Source organism: Filicampus tigris, chromosome 15 (genome assembly GCF_054856515.1).
Source record: "Filicampus tigris isolate MCC_2025a chromosome 15, RoL_Ftig_1.0, whole genome shotgun sequence".
Taxonomy (NCBI): domain Eukaryota; kingdom Metazoa; phylum Chordata; class Actinopteri; order Syngnathiformes; family Syngnathidae; genus Filicampus; species Filicampus tigris.
This window is the reverse complement of record NC_141231.1, coordinates 1,710,266-1,725,937: the sequence shown is the minus strand read 5'-3', so window position 1 is coordinate 1,725,937 and position 15,672 is coordinate 1,710,266. Positions and strand designations below refer to the sequence as shown.

General features: G+C 39.9%; 1 protein-coding gene across 1 annotated transcript in view; it reads right to left on the bottom strand.

Annotated features, from left to right (window-relative positions):
- Nucleotides 1-15,672, bottom strand: part of ror2 (receptor tyrosine kinase-like orphan receptor 2) — an 80,457-nt gene that overhangs the window by 14,086 nt on the left and 50,699 nt on the right. Inside the window, exon 2 of the mRNA XM_086053377.1 lies at nt 4,009-4,080. Within this exon, the coding sequence (XP_085909503.1) occupies nt 4,009-4,080 (72 nt within the window). The remainder of the gene's footprint in view (nt 1-4,008; nt 4,081-15,672) is intronic.

Sequence of the window (15,672 nt, the reverse complement as noted above, 5' to 3'; positions counted from 1 at the left end):
ACTTTGAACCGTGATATATGGTTAAGGTATGTTTGTCGACAATAAAGATATCGATGTCTTTGTAACAGAATAGAGCATAGGTGCCAAACTCAAGGCCCGGGGGCCACTTCCGGCCCGCAACATCACTTTATATGGCCCGCGAAGACAAATCATGTGTGTTGACTTGACATGTTTCTTTGTCTTCATTGACAACACAACATATCGTCACTGTCCTGTGAAAAACACTTATGTCCAATTTTGGAAATTGTTTTTTTATTTTCACGTTACAGTATTGCGATGTCTGTAACGCGGAAACACCATTTATGTAAAAACAGGAAAAATGAAAATTTGAGATAAGAGGAAAAATGAAAATATTGAGATGAGGAAAAATGAAAAAATTGACATAAGTGTTTTTCACATGACAGCAACGATATGAGATATTGCATTTATTACCAATCCCTCCTTTGAAATACATTGAAAAATAGTTGAAAAACTATTTACTGGATTCTGATTTCAAAAGTTATCCATCAATTTGGTGTGTATATGTGATAAGGCCATCATATATTTATATGGTTCACAGTCCTAACGGCCCTCGAGGGACACCATAACATTAATGTGGCACCCGACAAAAATGAGTTTGACACCCCTGGAATAGAGGATGGTAATTACCACACGATTTTTTTGATTTATTAAAAATAGTGCTTCTCTTGCACTGATAAAAAAAACCCCGATATTTTTCCATATTCGATTGAAACAGTAAAGATGAATAAGCTCAGGCCTGTTTGAAAGCCACACGTATAAGCTTTCAAATTCTTTTGGAATTATGTTTCTATCTGCTACACAGGCTGAGATATAAATTATTTTGTAGGTGTTGAATTTCCGGGAAAACTTCAGGTTTTTAGAGGGTGATTCTAGTCGGCCATAGGTTTTAGGGAAATGATTAGCTAGGCGCTTAGGCCTTAATGGGTTAACTAATGTTGGCGAGAAGCATGCAATCAGCCCAAGCTGATATTAACGCCTGGTCTGGCAGGCTGCTATTATCAAGTTAGCTAACAAAATTTCTTGACCAGAGATCTGACCGACTAAAGGATGTGTTATGCAGATGAAGCCCGTATATCACACAACGGACTTGAAGGGTCATTGTTGCCTTGGGCTGTTCATAAAAACTTGCATTGTGAAATACACTTTGCCACCCTTTGACCCCTTAATACAAAATACGACAGTTTGCAACTAGAATGTTGAGCCGCGCACATCAGTTGGCCCTTTTGCCCCCAATCGACCCACCGTTTGGAAACATCATTGTAGTGAAGATACTGTCGGCAGATGGATGGATGAATAGAAGGACCTTAGCTTACAAGTAAAAAAATGACTTGGAGAGTAAAGCATCATCTGTCCTATTCTCTCTTTTTTGACTAGTTTTTGACTTTTTTGTTGAGTCTCAAGTATCAAGGCTTAAGTGCTTGCTTGATTACTCTTATCCTCGGGAGGCAGAAGTAATGAAAAGCAGCTTTGGGAGATTTGGCAAGTTTTCTCAACCGCTTGGACCAACACTACTTTGGTAAGGTTGATACAATGCTTCTAGAACATGCAATATTCACTTGCAACATTACATTTCCAGGGATGTTCTGGTCTGAGAGTTAGTGGTGGAAAAACCCTTCTCATGCTGTTTTTATTTCCTTGTCTTCTTCTGCACAAAGATCAATACTATCCGATAATTATTTTGATGAAGAAAGTGACAAGTGAAGCAGCAGCTGGTCCTGTCAATCGCAGTAAAACAGGGCTGCATTGCTGGGGCGGGTCAAATGCAAAATGTGTCCAGATATCCACTTAATAAAAAATGTGTCGCATTCCTAACTTTTAGCTCCCGGCCTCCGCTTGCATGTGACGAATAACGTCAGACGAAAGCACAGCTATAACACTTTGAATGAGACGATTATAGCGTCTAAAGTCACCCTTTTTATAGACAAAAACACAGGAACTCTTTTGGGGTGGATGCTTGGACTCTGTTCAATCAACACAACTTACATGTGATCATCAAAACAAACTCTGTCATGTCATCCCTGCGCCCCACTCTCCAGCTATGACCAATCAATAAAATGATGTTTTATCCTTAAAGAGAAAGTCATGTCAACATTTTTCTTGACATTTTTCTTTATTGTCAAGAACATTTTTGACTTGACTTTCCATTTAATGTTGATGTTTGTGTTTCCTTGAAGTTTAATCGTAGTTGTTTTCCTTATTTGTTTTGAACTATTTTGTTGTACTCTAAATTTAGTGTTATGTTTAGTAATTCATCCTCTTTGTTTCATCATGTGGTAAGCCCATTGCGAGGTCGACATTAGCTCTTGCTTGCTTAATACAATAACTTCTTCTACAAATCAAGTCAGAATGCACAGTATGAGTTCTATTTTTGTGCCCAATGCAACTCAGGTGTGAGGCGTGGTGTAAATCTGCGCAGGTGCGGGACAGGCTAGACTATGTTTTGGTATTTTCATACAGGTGGATAAGCTGGTGCAGCGAGGCGTATTTTAAAAAGAACGTTTTGCTTCGATGTGGCAGTGAATGAGGCAGCGTTGTTTGGCCGCCAATTAGAGTGTCTCCTTTGATTCCCTTTAAATTCTGCATGCAAAAAGCGCACTGGCAGTCCTTGACATTGCAGAAGTAGACACTGGTTTGCAGAGCTGGGCATTTTACTAAAAATTTCAGTTTATCGCCTACCGCCTACAGCCGAGGTACCCTTCCGCCGTCCGTCTATCCGCTTTTTTGTTCGGATGGAAAAAATAGTAATCACTATAGGCCGGTCCGCCAATGATTTTGAATGGGCTTCCGTTAGCGTTTCCAACTACCAACTTCAACAAGCTAGCACCTCGCGCCTCGCCGCATTTAAAGGAGACGCATTTAGTCCGGCCCTTAATCTCGTAACATAGGGAAAACGTCACTTCCTCTTGCTGTGTTCCCTCACTCAAATCTGTCCCCCAAACAACAACAATTCAATCTAATAACTATTGTTACAGAAACCTCACCTAAAAATAGACGATTATACAGACAGAAAAAATGGGCTTCCAACTATGCTTATTCTCTCTTTTTTTTCCCATTTATCGTTTATCTCCAACAAAATGTGCGTCCGTCATAGGCGGATGGACGGACTGGTCCGTCACATAGGCAGAATGCCCAGCTCTGCTGGTTTGCTTGAGTCCTGTGGCAGACCGAGGTGTGCAAAGTACGTTTGTAAGGAACTGCAAGCAAGCACACCTCCACGAGCGGATGATATACTGTAAAGTTGGCTATAGGGAGATCTGTGAAGTGGGCACTTGTCTGACCCCCACGCGCCCCTCCAGCCCTCTACAGCTGTGCCGCAGCCAGTTGGATGATTTAAAAAATGCATATGAAAGATGAAAATAATAATAATGCGTTCAATGAATTTATTTCGGCAATGAATCCGAGGATTCAACGCATGCTGTTGTCATACTTATGAATGAAATACAATTAAATAACCACACGTCCGCCGAGCTCAGAATCTGTCGGTTAGAATCTACTTTCAGCCACCAAATTGTCAAAGGAAACGCTGCCAGTAGGCAAAATCAGGATAGGCTGTGCTGTCTACAAATATAGAACCCACTGTTTTAAAGTGGAGCGTGACAATATGTTGATAGTGTACAGGTTTTTTCAGGCTCTTTCTCTGTGAGCTTTTCAGGTGGTGTTCAGACAAGGAAGGTTTCCAACAACAGTCAAAATAGTGGACTTGTGGAGGGATTAAATCTGAGTGGATGGCACAGATATGACCTTATGACCTATGGCCTCAACTACCTTGGCCACGCTGTGCTGCATTCAACCTAACTCTTCCTCCTATGAACAGAAATAATTCTTGCAACTCGCCAGAAGGTTATACAACTGTGACTGGCGGAAAGATGACAACAATCTTCATCATCTCGGGTTGGATAAATTTGCAAAGATCTTTGCTATGCGAGAGTAATTTGACCCTCAGATGGTATTAATGAAAGGCAACAAAGAGTAGATTGCACATTTTACCTTCAAGCGTGGGTGCAGCTCCACTCTGAGCTTCTGCCAGAACCTCTGCATCCATTGAGAGCCCGGGGTCACCTGCACAAATAGTCATAGACACTAGTTAGAGCTAGTGAGTTTTTAAAACAAATCTATTCAGTCAGTCACTCGGTGCTTTGATTGATTGTTTGTCATTTACATGTGTCTTTGCTCATTTTTATGAATGGACAGCTCTTTGTGTGAATATAGTGGCTATACTTATATACACAGCAATAACATGATTACAATTGGACCTTGATTTAACTGAGCTGAATTGAATGTATCTCGGATTTAACTGACAGAAAATGTGGCCCAATCAACAGACAGAGACTGGTACACATATTTCTGGGTTGTGCCGTTGTTGTCACGGGTAACAGTACAACTAGAGCAGGCTAACAGACATGGCGACCATGTTGGCAGGGTGTTCTCATCAAAGGCAATACATGGACATGGACATAGCTGGCGGCCAAGTTAGCAGGGCTGACAGTCCCATCAAAGACCACGGTCGTATATAATAACCTGGACTGCTAATGTCACAAACTTGACGTAGTGAGAAGTGAAGCCACTGGCAGCCATCTTGCGTTGTCACTTTCTTAGCGAGCCTCACTCGAATGAATTGATTTCAGCATGGCGTTTTCACGTTATTTTGTGTCTCTACTGCAAAATGATTATCTGAACCGCTTATCCTCACGAGGGTCGCAAGCGTGCTGGAGCCTATCCCAGCTGTCTTTGGGCTGTTGGCGGGTTACACCCTGAACTGGTTGCCAGCCAATCGCAAGGTACACAAAGACGAACAACCATTCATACTCACAATCACACTCAGAGCCAATATGGAGTGTTCAATCAACCTACCAAGCACGTTTTTGGCATGTGGGAGGAAACCGGAGTACCTGGAGAAAACCCACACAGGCACGGGAAAGCATGAAAACTATACACACGAAGGCCGGGGCCCGGATTCGCCCATCAAGAATGAATTCACTGTGAAATGTAAACCTAACAAGTCACGATTCATGATACTAAGATAATATACTCTGAATGGTCGATGCAAACAGTGAAGTTCGTTCTTTACGAGGCTCTCGTTATGCCATACAGTGATCCGCACGTAAAATATGCACTGCTAACAGTGTTTTCTGTGAAAAAAATGACAGGAGTTGCCTGTAACAGTGGCAATGCAAGATGGCTATCCTCTGGCTTCAACCATGAGAGGCCACTGGCAGTCCAGGTTATTATGAGCGCCTTCGGAAAATTCACTCTGACGCCCGTGCACTACTCTTGAGAGTATGTGTGTTTGGAGAGTCAGCAGAGAGCGCTCCGCTCCCATTTATTTCTGAACACAGCCAGCACCGGTGCGCCCTGTCTCCCAGTTGGAGAACCTAATGCGCGCACCGGCACTCCATTTTTGGTGTACTCTGAATAACCGAACGTCGAATTTGAGAAACGCTATGAGTTGCCAAACAGTCGGAGTGAACCAGTGCGCGCTTGCCCTTTGGTGTTTTCTGGCTTTCTACAATTGTGATGTGATGACGCATGATGCAATTGTTTGGTTATTAGCTATTTCTGCTAACGAAGGTTTTTGCTCTGATATGCACCCTGACATTCATTTTGTTTTTAATGAGGGTATGTGTATGGCATCCAGTATGTCAAGTGGACTTCCTTGACGGCCCTGTGGTTCTCCCACGGGGCTAATCAGGACCATACGCATGTGTATTGACACCCTGTATGGTATGGTTATTACTTTGTACGTTGACTTGACTTGGCTTTGGCTCCAGACTTCCTTGTGATACACGCCATGTGCTTAACAGATGCAGCTGGTTGAGGAAATGAGTGGTGATTGAAATATGATTTATTGTGAAAACGTGTGAATCTTGAGAATGTTGTAAATAGCCCAGTCGAAGTCCTGATTGAGTTGAATGGTTTGAATTTGGAGTGGTTTGAATCGGTCAACAAATGTGGGAGGGCGTAAAGGAGGAAGGTTTGAGAATTCTGTTGTGAAAATGTGGGAATTGAAGAATGTGATAAAAAGTAATGTTCTGAATAAACTGAACCATTTGAAGTAGTAATAGTTTGAATCAGTTGAGCAATGTAGTAAGTAGTGGTACTTGGATCAATGTGCTTGTGTCTCTTTCCATCGTATGTATTCTTCTTTTCTTTAAAAAAAAACAAAAAACTCCAAAGTCTTCCCTTTTAATCCCGGCCGGGAACAGTGAATGTAAGAGAGCATTGTAACAATTTAACAAATGGTAGAAAAAGTCCGCAAGCACCAATATACAGTAATCTGCCAATAAATATCATAGCGCTAAAATATGCTTTGTTACCATCTCTCTGTGTGGCCACAGTGGTTGGGGACCCATTGTGGACCCTACCTTAAATGACTGGAATTAATTAGCTTGAAGCACCAGTCAGGCGTGTGATTGGTCTAGATCACGTCCAGCTCATGTCAATATATACTGTACAATTTACTGCGTACTTGCATGAGAGCCCAAGAAAACAAACAAAACATTGTGACAGTCCGAGTTGAAATACAGTAGATGGCCCTAATATATCCCCAATGCATTTCAATTGCTGTCAATTATAAGCAGATTTTTGCTATTCATGCCAGGACTGTAGTTCTTAGGGCTTGAAAAAATAAGAATACTGTAATTTGATTTAAAAAGTCAAAGCAACATTTCTGCCTTGAAGCTTCATGTTGATGATTCATGTTTCTACACAGACTAATATTGCCATAAACTCTAAAAAAAAAAAAAAGTTGGCTTGGTGTCGCCGAGCCAGGGGGAAAGAGTGGAAAAAATGAGCCAAAGTTTGAGATAATTTCACACTTAAAACGTTTTAAAATTAAAATTTTATACCAACGTGGGGTGTGCCTATTTCATAGCAGAACAGGTTTACACACAACTACAATTGCCGACAGAAGGTATCGTAAACATCCATCCATCATCTACACCGCTTATCCTCACAAGGGTCACGGGTGCTAAAGCCTATCCCAGCTGTCAACGGGCAGTAGGCGGCGGACACCCTGAACTGGTTGCCAGCCAATCGCAGGGCACACAGAGACAATCACACCTAGGGGCAATTTAGAGGAATGTGAACGTTTTAAGAATGTGGGAGGAAACCGGAATACCCAGAGAAAACCCACGCAGGTACAGGGAGAACATGCAGGCCGGAGCCGGGATCGAACCCACGACCTCTGAACTGTGAGGCGGATGTGCTAACCAGCCGACCACCTTGGTATTATAAACATTGCGAACTAATTTAGCATAGCCTAGTACCACTAGAACTGAAGAACACTAGAACGTACCGCAACTTCTCCGCAACTGGTCAAGGATAGACACAGCCGCCGGTGCATTTTGAATCACTTTATTGAACCAGCTGCAATAAACCACAACTGACGCCCAGGGTCCGAATGTGCAGACAGGCTAGTTCTGAGCTAACAATAACCAGTTACACTCTCATTCTCTGACGCACACATCTCCCAACTGCCCAGGACCCGCCTTTTCAAACCACACTCATTCAAAGTCACACATACTACACTGTAGTAACTACAGTGTAGGTGACCCCAAATGGACAACATAATACCTGAACCTCACATGGATATTTTCTATTAGAATTGTTGATTAATAATTGAAAGCAATCTTACTCGATTAATTGGTTAGTCGATGGGATAATCGGTAAACATAATTGATTCTATGAATATGCAATTCAATGAATAAACATTTTTCAACAGCCATAACTGTATCAGATTGAAGCTTGGCGATTTGGATTTATATAATTACCATCTTTTCCCATGAATCCAGCTTCCTTGCACAATAACACGCACACCTCCATGTTATAGTGTTGTTGTTGTGCTATTAGAGTTGTTTGTTAGAATCTCCCAACTGATTTGTATGTGGAAGAATTTTTTTTTTAAAGAAACAGGAACACAACTTTTGCTGAACATCTACTGGTGCCAAACCATTGGTGTATAAGGCTAGATTTACAGGTCTTAATGCTCAATTTTGGATTTTTTGAAAAAAATCGGATTTTTTTTGTGTAAGCGTTCATTCATTACATTATAAATGCGACCTCGGTCTTGTCTGCTGTATGAACACGTGCATCGTCACAGTGGCCCACATGTGCAGAAGAAGAGACACGTCACACCCGACGTTGGGTTTGCGGAAGTAAATGTGGTCCAGCGCGTCGGGGCATTTATAGAGTGAAGTGATTAGGTTAGAGGCAGAAATAAATAAAGTGTTTGGGGGAAATTATGAGGTGAGGCTTTAATGTCTCATTTTATGGAGACATCACTAACGACGTCACGTCATAGCCGTGCGTAAAAAATGAATCGATTGCCGTGGCTGAATTACTACGATCGCTATAAATGTCTACTTTATGCTTCATGTTTCAAGCGGGATTAAATTAAAGTAAAATATAAATTCAGCCCCTGTTGTGGTAATGTAAAGTACAAACAGTATGGAGACACTTGGCATGGCAAAGTTCCAGGCTGTTTATTCATGTATTTGACCAGAGGTGGCAAATCCAGGTCCAGAAAATAAATACCTTGCCACAGTTGCTTCTAGTCACTACTCCTTTCTGGACCTGGATTTGCCACCGCTGTAGTCGAGTGTGCTGAAACTGAGTTGGACACTAGCCTGCATGGAAACACACATTCCTGGTAGATTACTTTTGCAGCATGGACTGTTTTTCTTTTATCTGGTTTATCTGACCATCGTCATGGAGAAAGATAAAACACTCAAGATCTATTACTGGTGTTGTCTCCATGCCTTTTCCCTCATAGGGTTCACTCAGCTAAATTTCAAAATTTCACTTTTTCATTGTAAAATAAATCAAATTCACTATCAAGAATGTTGACTCATCTACAGAACATCTTTGGCGCATTGTTAGCTAAATAAAACATTAGTGTGTCAAAACCTAAAATGACACTTGAATCAGAGAACTCGATAGTGAATCAAAAATATTTAATGTAGAAATAGAAACAGACATCCTTTTTCCTTCACTGGGCGAAAATCCACTCCTGTGTCACTCTCTAGTGCAGAATTGGGGTGCAACTACAAATTTGTGTTTCAAGAAAAAAATGTTTGCCATGAAGCCACGGGGTATTGACTTGCGCATGGGCTATCGACTGTTGCACTATTTTTTTAGCATTTGGCCTACATCATACCAATACGTTCATAAATTAGTTAGTTAGTAAACATTGTTTATTTGAAATTTTTATGATACATTAGAACGTATTTGCCAGTCAAAAACATTTACTCTACATTGGCAGTTCCATGCTTTCATACATCTTAGTAAAATAAAATAGAATAGAATAAATATAAAAGCTACTGTATACTGAACAATGCTAAAACACACAGTTCACACACGGACAGGAGCCCTCGGGGTGGAATTGGCCACTTCACAGATCGGGTATATCCCTGGCCACCTATATATCGTCCGCCTGTTTTTGGGCAGTTTTTTTGTCAATAGCAATCCCAATATTGTATGATTTTTTTTCTTTTTTAACATAACATATTAGTGACAACAAAATACATTACTTCATTTTTATGAAGGATATATAAAAGAGTAAACTTCCAAAGGCACTCTTGAATTTTACTTGAAACAGACTAGCCACCATTACATTCAAAACAAAGAAACAAGAGTAATGTTATTAATGAGTACACAACATAAATATGAATTCAATTAAATATGAATTAATTAAACAAAATAACATTTTACTTTTTCAAAGGAGTAATACCGTTGGTGATCAGGATAATTCATCAAAACATATGTCCTATCCTGATCCATCACTACTGGTGACTAATCCAGAGTGTAACCCACCTCTTGCCCAAAATCAGCAGAGATGTCAGCTCACCTGGGACCCTCAACAGACTAAGTGATAGAAAATTGATGGGTGGAGGGACCGGTACTTGACCACAAGCCATTTGGCACCAGTTCAACGAGAAACTGAACAAACATAAAACATGTTTTCTTCTTCTTTTTTATGAGATGGGGCTCAAGAAACTCAGTGCTTGCCAGACTGCCCACCACAGGCCCCATGGAAGGACGGCTGGGTTAGATGGGACGTCTCAGTCTCTTGCCCACGTTCTCCTTGGCAGCAGAAATGAACCCGCAGGCTGAAACACTTGCGCTAAGAAGTCGTCGGGGCCCTCCGAGTGATTGAGTTTGAAAGAAGTTTTGTTCTACAAATCCGGTGCATCCGCCTGTGCTTCTGTCAAAACGTTCATCTCTGTCACATGATACAAGGAAAAACGAAGACCACAAGCTTGCAAAAATGGGTGAATAGCAAACATGGAGAGCTTCTTCCAACAAGGAAAAGGGGCAAATAATAAAATCGCAAAGGAGCCTAGCATAGGGCTATTGTCCACCAACTTTTTGGTCCTCATGTTGATGATCAGATTACAGAAATCTGTTCAACTTGGATGACTCGGAAACGTTGCCAATGTTGACAAAACGAATCATTCTTCTTTTCTTAATGTTTCGCTCACAAACACTATAAAGTTATAGTGAAATGTGAAGATGCAGTACAAGTATTTATGAATATATTTTTGATAAAAGCCAAGAGGCGTGAATGTTGTTGACAAAGTGATAAACTGTTGATTCTTATGTTAAGTGACACTAGGACTAGGTATGTGATAAATAATGGCGATAATGTGATAATGCAATATTAAATCTGTGATGATATCATCATCGTCATGTTACGATATTAAAAGCAGCAGATCTCTGTCATTAAAGATGACTTTTCGCCCATTTCAGCATTGTGAAGTACAGTATTCCGGACTAAGTCACAGTTTTTTTTCATAGTTTGGCAGGGGTACGACTTATATTCTAGAGCGACTAATGTGTGAAATTATTAACACATTACTGTCATGGATTGTTAGTGCTGACTTGTGTTTTGCCTCCCTCTGCAGACGCTTTAGCGCTAAAGCGCCTGAAGAGGGAGACAAAACATCATGAATACAAGTCAGCACTAACAAGCCATGACAATTACTTCTATATCATTTCACATGTTATTGTAACAAACATAAAGAAACATAAGATACATCCTAAAAGCCATTAAAATGCATGAATAATTTAAACGGTTATAGTGTAATGTTTTGTTAAACTAACAGGCCTTGCTAGTCGAGGAAACCATCTTATCCAAACAGCTAAACATTCACAAACAAACTCCACATACTCTAGGTGTGCAGCGAAGTTGCCTGTTTATATGGTGAAACTGCACAAGAAACAGAAAATCCTATCAAGCTATGCATTACATACACATGTATTTTCATAGACATGAGCAAGCTAACGATTAGCGATCGCGATTAGCGATAGCGATTAGTATGTTGAGTCAACGACCTACAATCATCTACAATTCAGCTCGTAAATAAATGTCATTACACACAATTGTCTAAGTTAGTTTCAGACGATGGTTGAACAAGAATAAACCACAAATAGGCAGACATGCTAACGATTAGCAACCGCGATTATCATTAGTGATAGCGATTAGTATGTTCAGTCAACAACACAGTACAATCAGCCACAATTCAGCTCCTATATAACCTGCTATGCATGCTCATTACACACAATTGTCTAAGTTACTTACAGGTGATGGTTGAACAAGAATGAACCACAAACAGGCAGTTGCCTGCCTCTGGCTGGGGTATTGCATCATGCAGCCACACACTAAGGAGGAGCACACTCAGCACAGAGGAGACTAAGATATAATTACGACCGAATACATAAATACTTTTGGAGACTTGGAAACATTCTACATGGTCGGGGATAAATAAAAGACTTATTTAATCAATCTACAACCGTTTTGGTGAGTTTAAAGTTATCTTCCCATAACTTTCTTGTATGCTACATGTAGCATCGTAGCTTGGTGGAAATGATGTGTACTAAGCGCACAATTTCCTCCCCATAATGCGACTTATACTCCAGTGCGACATATATGTTTTTTTCCTCTTTATTATGCATTTTATGGCTGGTGCGACTTGTAATCCGGAGCGATTTATAGTCCGGAAAATACGTCACATAATATACCATTATACTTTGCACCGCTCAGCAAATAGGAACACATTACGATAAAATGACTGGACAAGCCTATTTCGTTGTCACTGCTGTGCAATATTGTGCATTTTTTAATATCATGACTTTTTCTTTTTTTTTTTTTTTACACATTATCATGATTTTTTTTTCTTTTTTTTTTTTTTTTAATATCGCCAACCTCCCCAAAATATTGTGACAATGGATATTGTTACATCCCAAGTATGTACAGTGAATATATTCCTGAGAAAGGCCACTGGGCTGAGCTGATGTTGACAGTGATTCATTGTTATTTCTAATATGTAATATTTATATTTTGATTGTTTCTGTTATGTCAGATTTTTGTATTGATTTTATGTAATATTTTAGTATTTCGGAAAATATTTTTGCAGTTTATAATATTGTATATTTTTGTCTGTTATAGTATTTGTTTTTCATATTTTTGTGTAATTTTTTTTGTCTAACATGTTTGTAATCTTCACAAATTTATATTTTTGGGTAATATTTTGATATATTTTTGAATTATTAGTCTTGTATTTTTGTGTTTAAATATTTCTTATTGTGTATTTTTCACAATTTCTTTTGATCTAACATTTTTGTATCATATATGTAATATTTTTGTATTTTATCTAACACGTCTATATTCTTTCCCCCTAGATCTTTTTGTAAAAATTAAAGCATTTTTACTTTGGCTTATATTGTGCAAGCGTACCATAATATTTTTAGGGTTGCCGGTACATCCACTTTGACCTTGTTTTGAATATGTCCAATTACAAGAAAAAACAAACAAATATGGTGTTGGATAATGTGTGTTCACACTCTGCCAAACGGTTGGAAACGCTGCAATAAAATCAATACAAGAAACGATTTTTAGATCAACTTGCTACAAGTGGCAGTAAGTTATCAAGTTGCATTTCATATTAACACAAATTGATTAATGTAAACGAAACATGTTCAGCTGTTTCTATATGCTAGTCACAATTGTTTCACATGAAGCCGGTCCGTAGCACAAAAAAGGTTGGTGCCCACTGATTTATCGTGCACACAAACAATAACATGAATACATATACATTCAAGACAAAATAAACACAACGACCTTTTTGTGATACGGATGCTTGAGTTTAAGTGTCTTCTCCCAGATGTCCTCTAGCTCAACTGTACTGTATACAATGAAGCTCACAGAATTGGATTTTTTGGACAGACCTGACTTTCTATAAACGTGGTTGCAGGGGTCAAAACAGTCAGCAACGGTGATTGATTACTTGTATCCAAAGTTTTGGAAAATAGTGATTAGACCTCTCGGATCTTTCTTCCAGGGCTGTATATGAGCTCTGCTGTTGCATTCCAACAGCCTGCTGCCTCTGCCATGAAAGGGCCCTTTGAGAGCTGAGAGGCCAGGACATGAGTCCATCTATTGGGGTTTTTACGGAGGGCCTTCTGGCACACTTCAACACTTTCCTTCTCCAGTTTAAATGGTTTGTGTGTGTGTATATCTCCGGCTGCCACTAAAACCTCAAAACATTTGTTTCTGCTCTACATCCTTAAACCAGCTACAGAGTGTCAACTTTTTTTTTTTTAATCAAGCATTTAATCGAAGACAGATTCCCATCTGCTTTTTTTTTCTCTTTGTCTTCAGGACATATCTATTTACTTCTTTTATATGTAATATATTCCAGTCATTCTCAAACAACACTAGCCTTCTTTGCTCACGAGAATACACAGTATAAACTCATATCTGCAACAGCAGAGCTTGGGCATTTTAGTAAAAATTTGCGGTCCTCGCGGTATCACCTTCCACCTACAGCCAGGGTACCTTTCCGTCATCCGTCTGGACGCCGTTTTCTCCGGCCGGACCAAATAGGAATCGCCTATAGGCCGTTCTGCCTGTCATTTTAAACGGGCTTCCGTTAGCGTTTCCGACTACCAACTTCTACAAACTATCACTATCACATTAGGTTCAGCTTGGTTTTAATGCATGTTGACCTTAGTTCTAGTTCTACATTTGAAAATGTTAAACTGCTATTCTGATACAAGTACCATGAGAATGCATCATCATGAGGCACAAGAAGCCTTACTCAGTTATTAATACAATGCTTACTGTGTCCAACTGATCACTAGAGATGTCTTGAGTACATTATGCATGCATATATATATATATATATGTACAGGGAGAGAGAGAGATTTCGCACAAGTAAAATAAATATACTGCAATAACTCATGAATACTGGATATATGATGTTGACGATTGAATGAGTTGCACGCAGAGTTGGGAAAAGTAATGACATTCTGTACTTGAATTGAAGTACAATTACTTGAATAAAACTTGACATTGGTAAAAGTAAAAGTACCCATTCAAATACTTAAAGCGGAAGTCAACGCAAACATTTTTTTTTTTTCAGGAATATGTTCTATGCAAGCCCACTAGTTGAAACAGGGCATTCTGATTAATTTTGCGTTTGTGGAATAAGTGTTAATCCACTAATTTTTAGCCATCTGTGGGGGCGGCCATTTTGTCCTCTGTCGACTGAAAATGACATCACAAGTGCTCACAACGACCAATCACGGCTCAGATTCAGTAAACAGGTTAGCCGTGATTGGTCGTTGTGAGCAGTTGTGATGTAATCTTCAGTCGACACAAGACAAAATGGCCGCCCCCCAGATGGCTAAAAACCAGTTCATTTTTCTGCTTAACTTATATTCCACAAACGCAAAATTAATCAGAATGCCATGTTTCAACTAGTGAACCTGCTGGGAACATATTCTTGAAAAAAATATATTTTTCTTGACTTCCTCTTTAAGTAAAATATTTTAAAAGTACACGCTCTGAAATGTACTTCGTGAGTAAAAGTAAAAAGTATTTTTACCGGATGTTTCCTACTTCTGTCATATAATTTCAAGGCTATAAAATTTGAAAGGTCATCAGACTCGTCATTTAACACACCATGCAGGTAGACCCAACTCCTGAAATCATGTTTTTATGAGTGAACTGCTGTTTCATTCAAACAGTATAAAACTAACGTCAACGGGTATGTGCAGCGGGGTTATAAATAAGGGCAGGGGGTCGCAGCCGGAAGGGTACCCAGGTCAAGGGTTGAGGGTTGCGACTGGACCAGCAAAAAGGGTCAAGTGCCCAGCTCTGGTGAGATGTAATACCCCTCCATACCATCGGCGGCGGTAGTCACTATTCCTCATGGTTAGAAAAAGCCATCCGGAAAGCTATTGGCCAGGGGCGGATTATAAAAACGTTAAACAATGCATTGAGCTTTATTTTTCACTCAGGATGAACTCCCATGCGAAGTAAACCCTTATGTTCTTGACACATCGTGAAATACTTACATTGTCAACCCTCGCTTTTGTACTTGTAAGAAGATTAAGGCAGCAAAGACGTGCTTCACTGTTTATCCGCATTTGTCACTTCCTGTTATTAGCTAGCTATCAGCCAATCAGTGTGACTAAATGTCACGACTCACGACACCGATTCAACATACTCAAACGCCCCCAGACGCTTCCTGACAGGTTACGACACTACGACGGTGGTCACTACACCAATCAGACGGCGCAATCAGACGCCACGACGCTTCACGACCTCCATCGCCGGATTGGTCTATCTAGGGAAGGCCTTAATGGAAA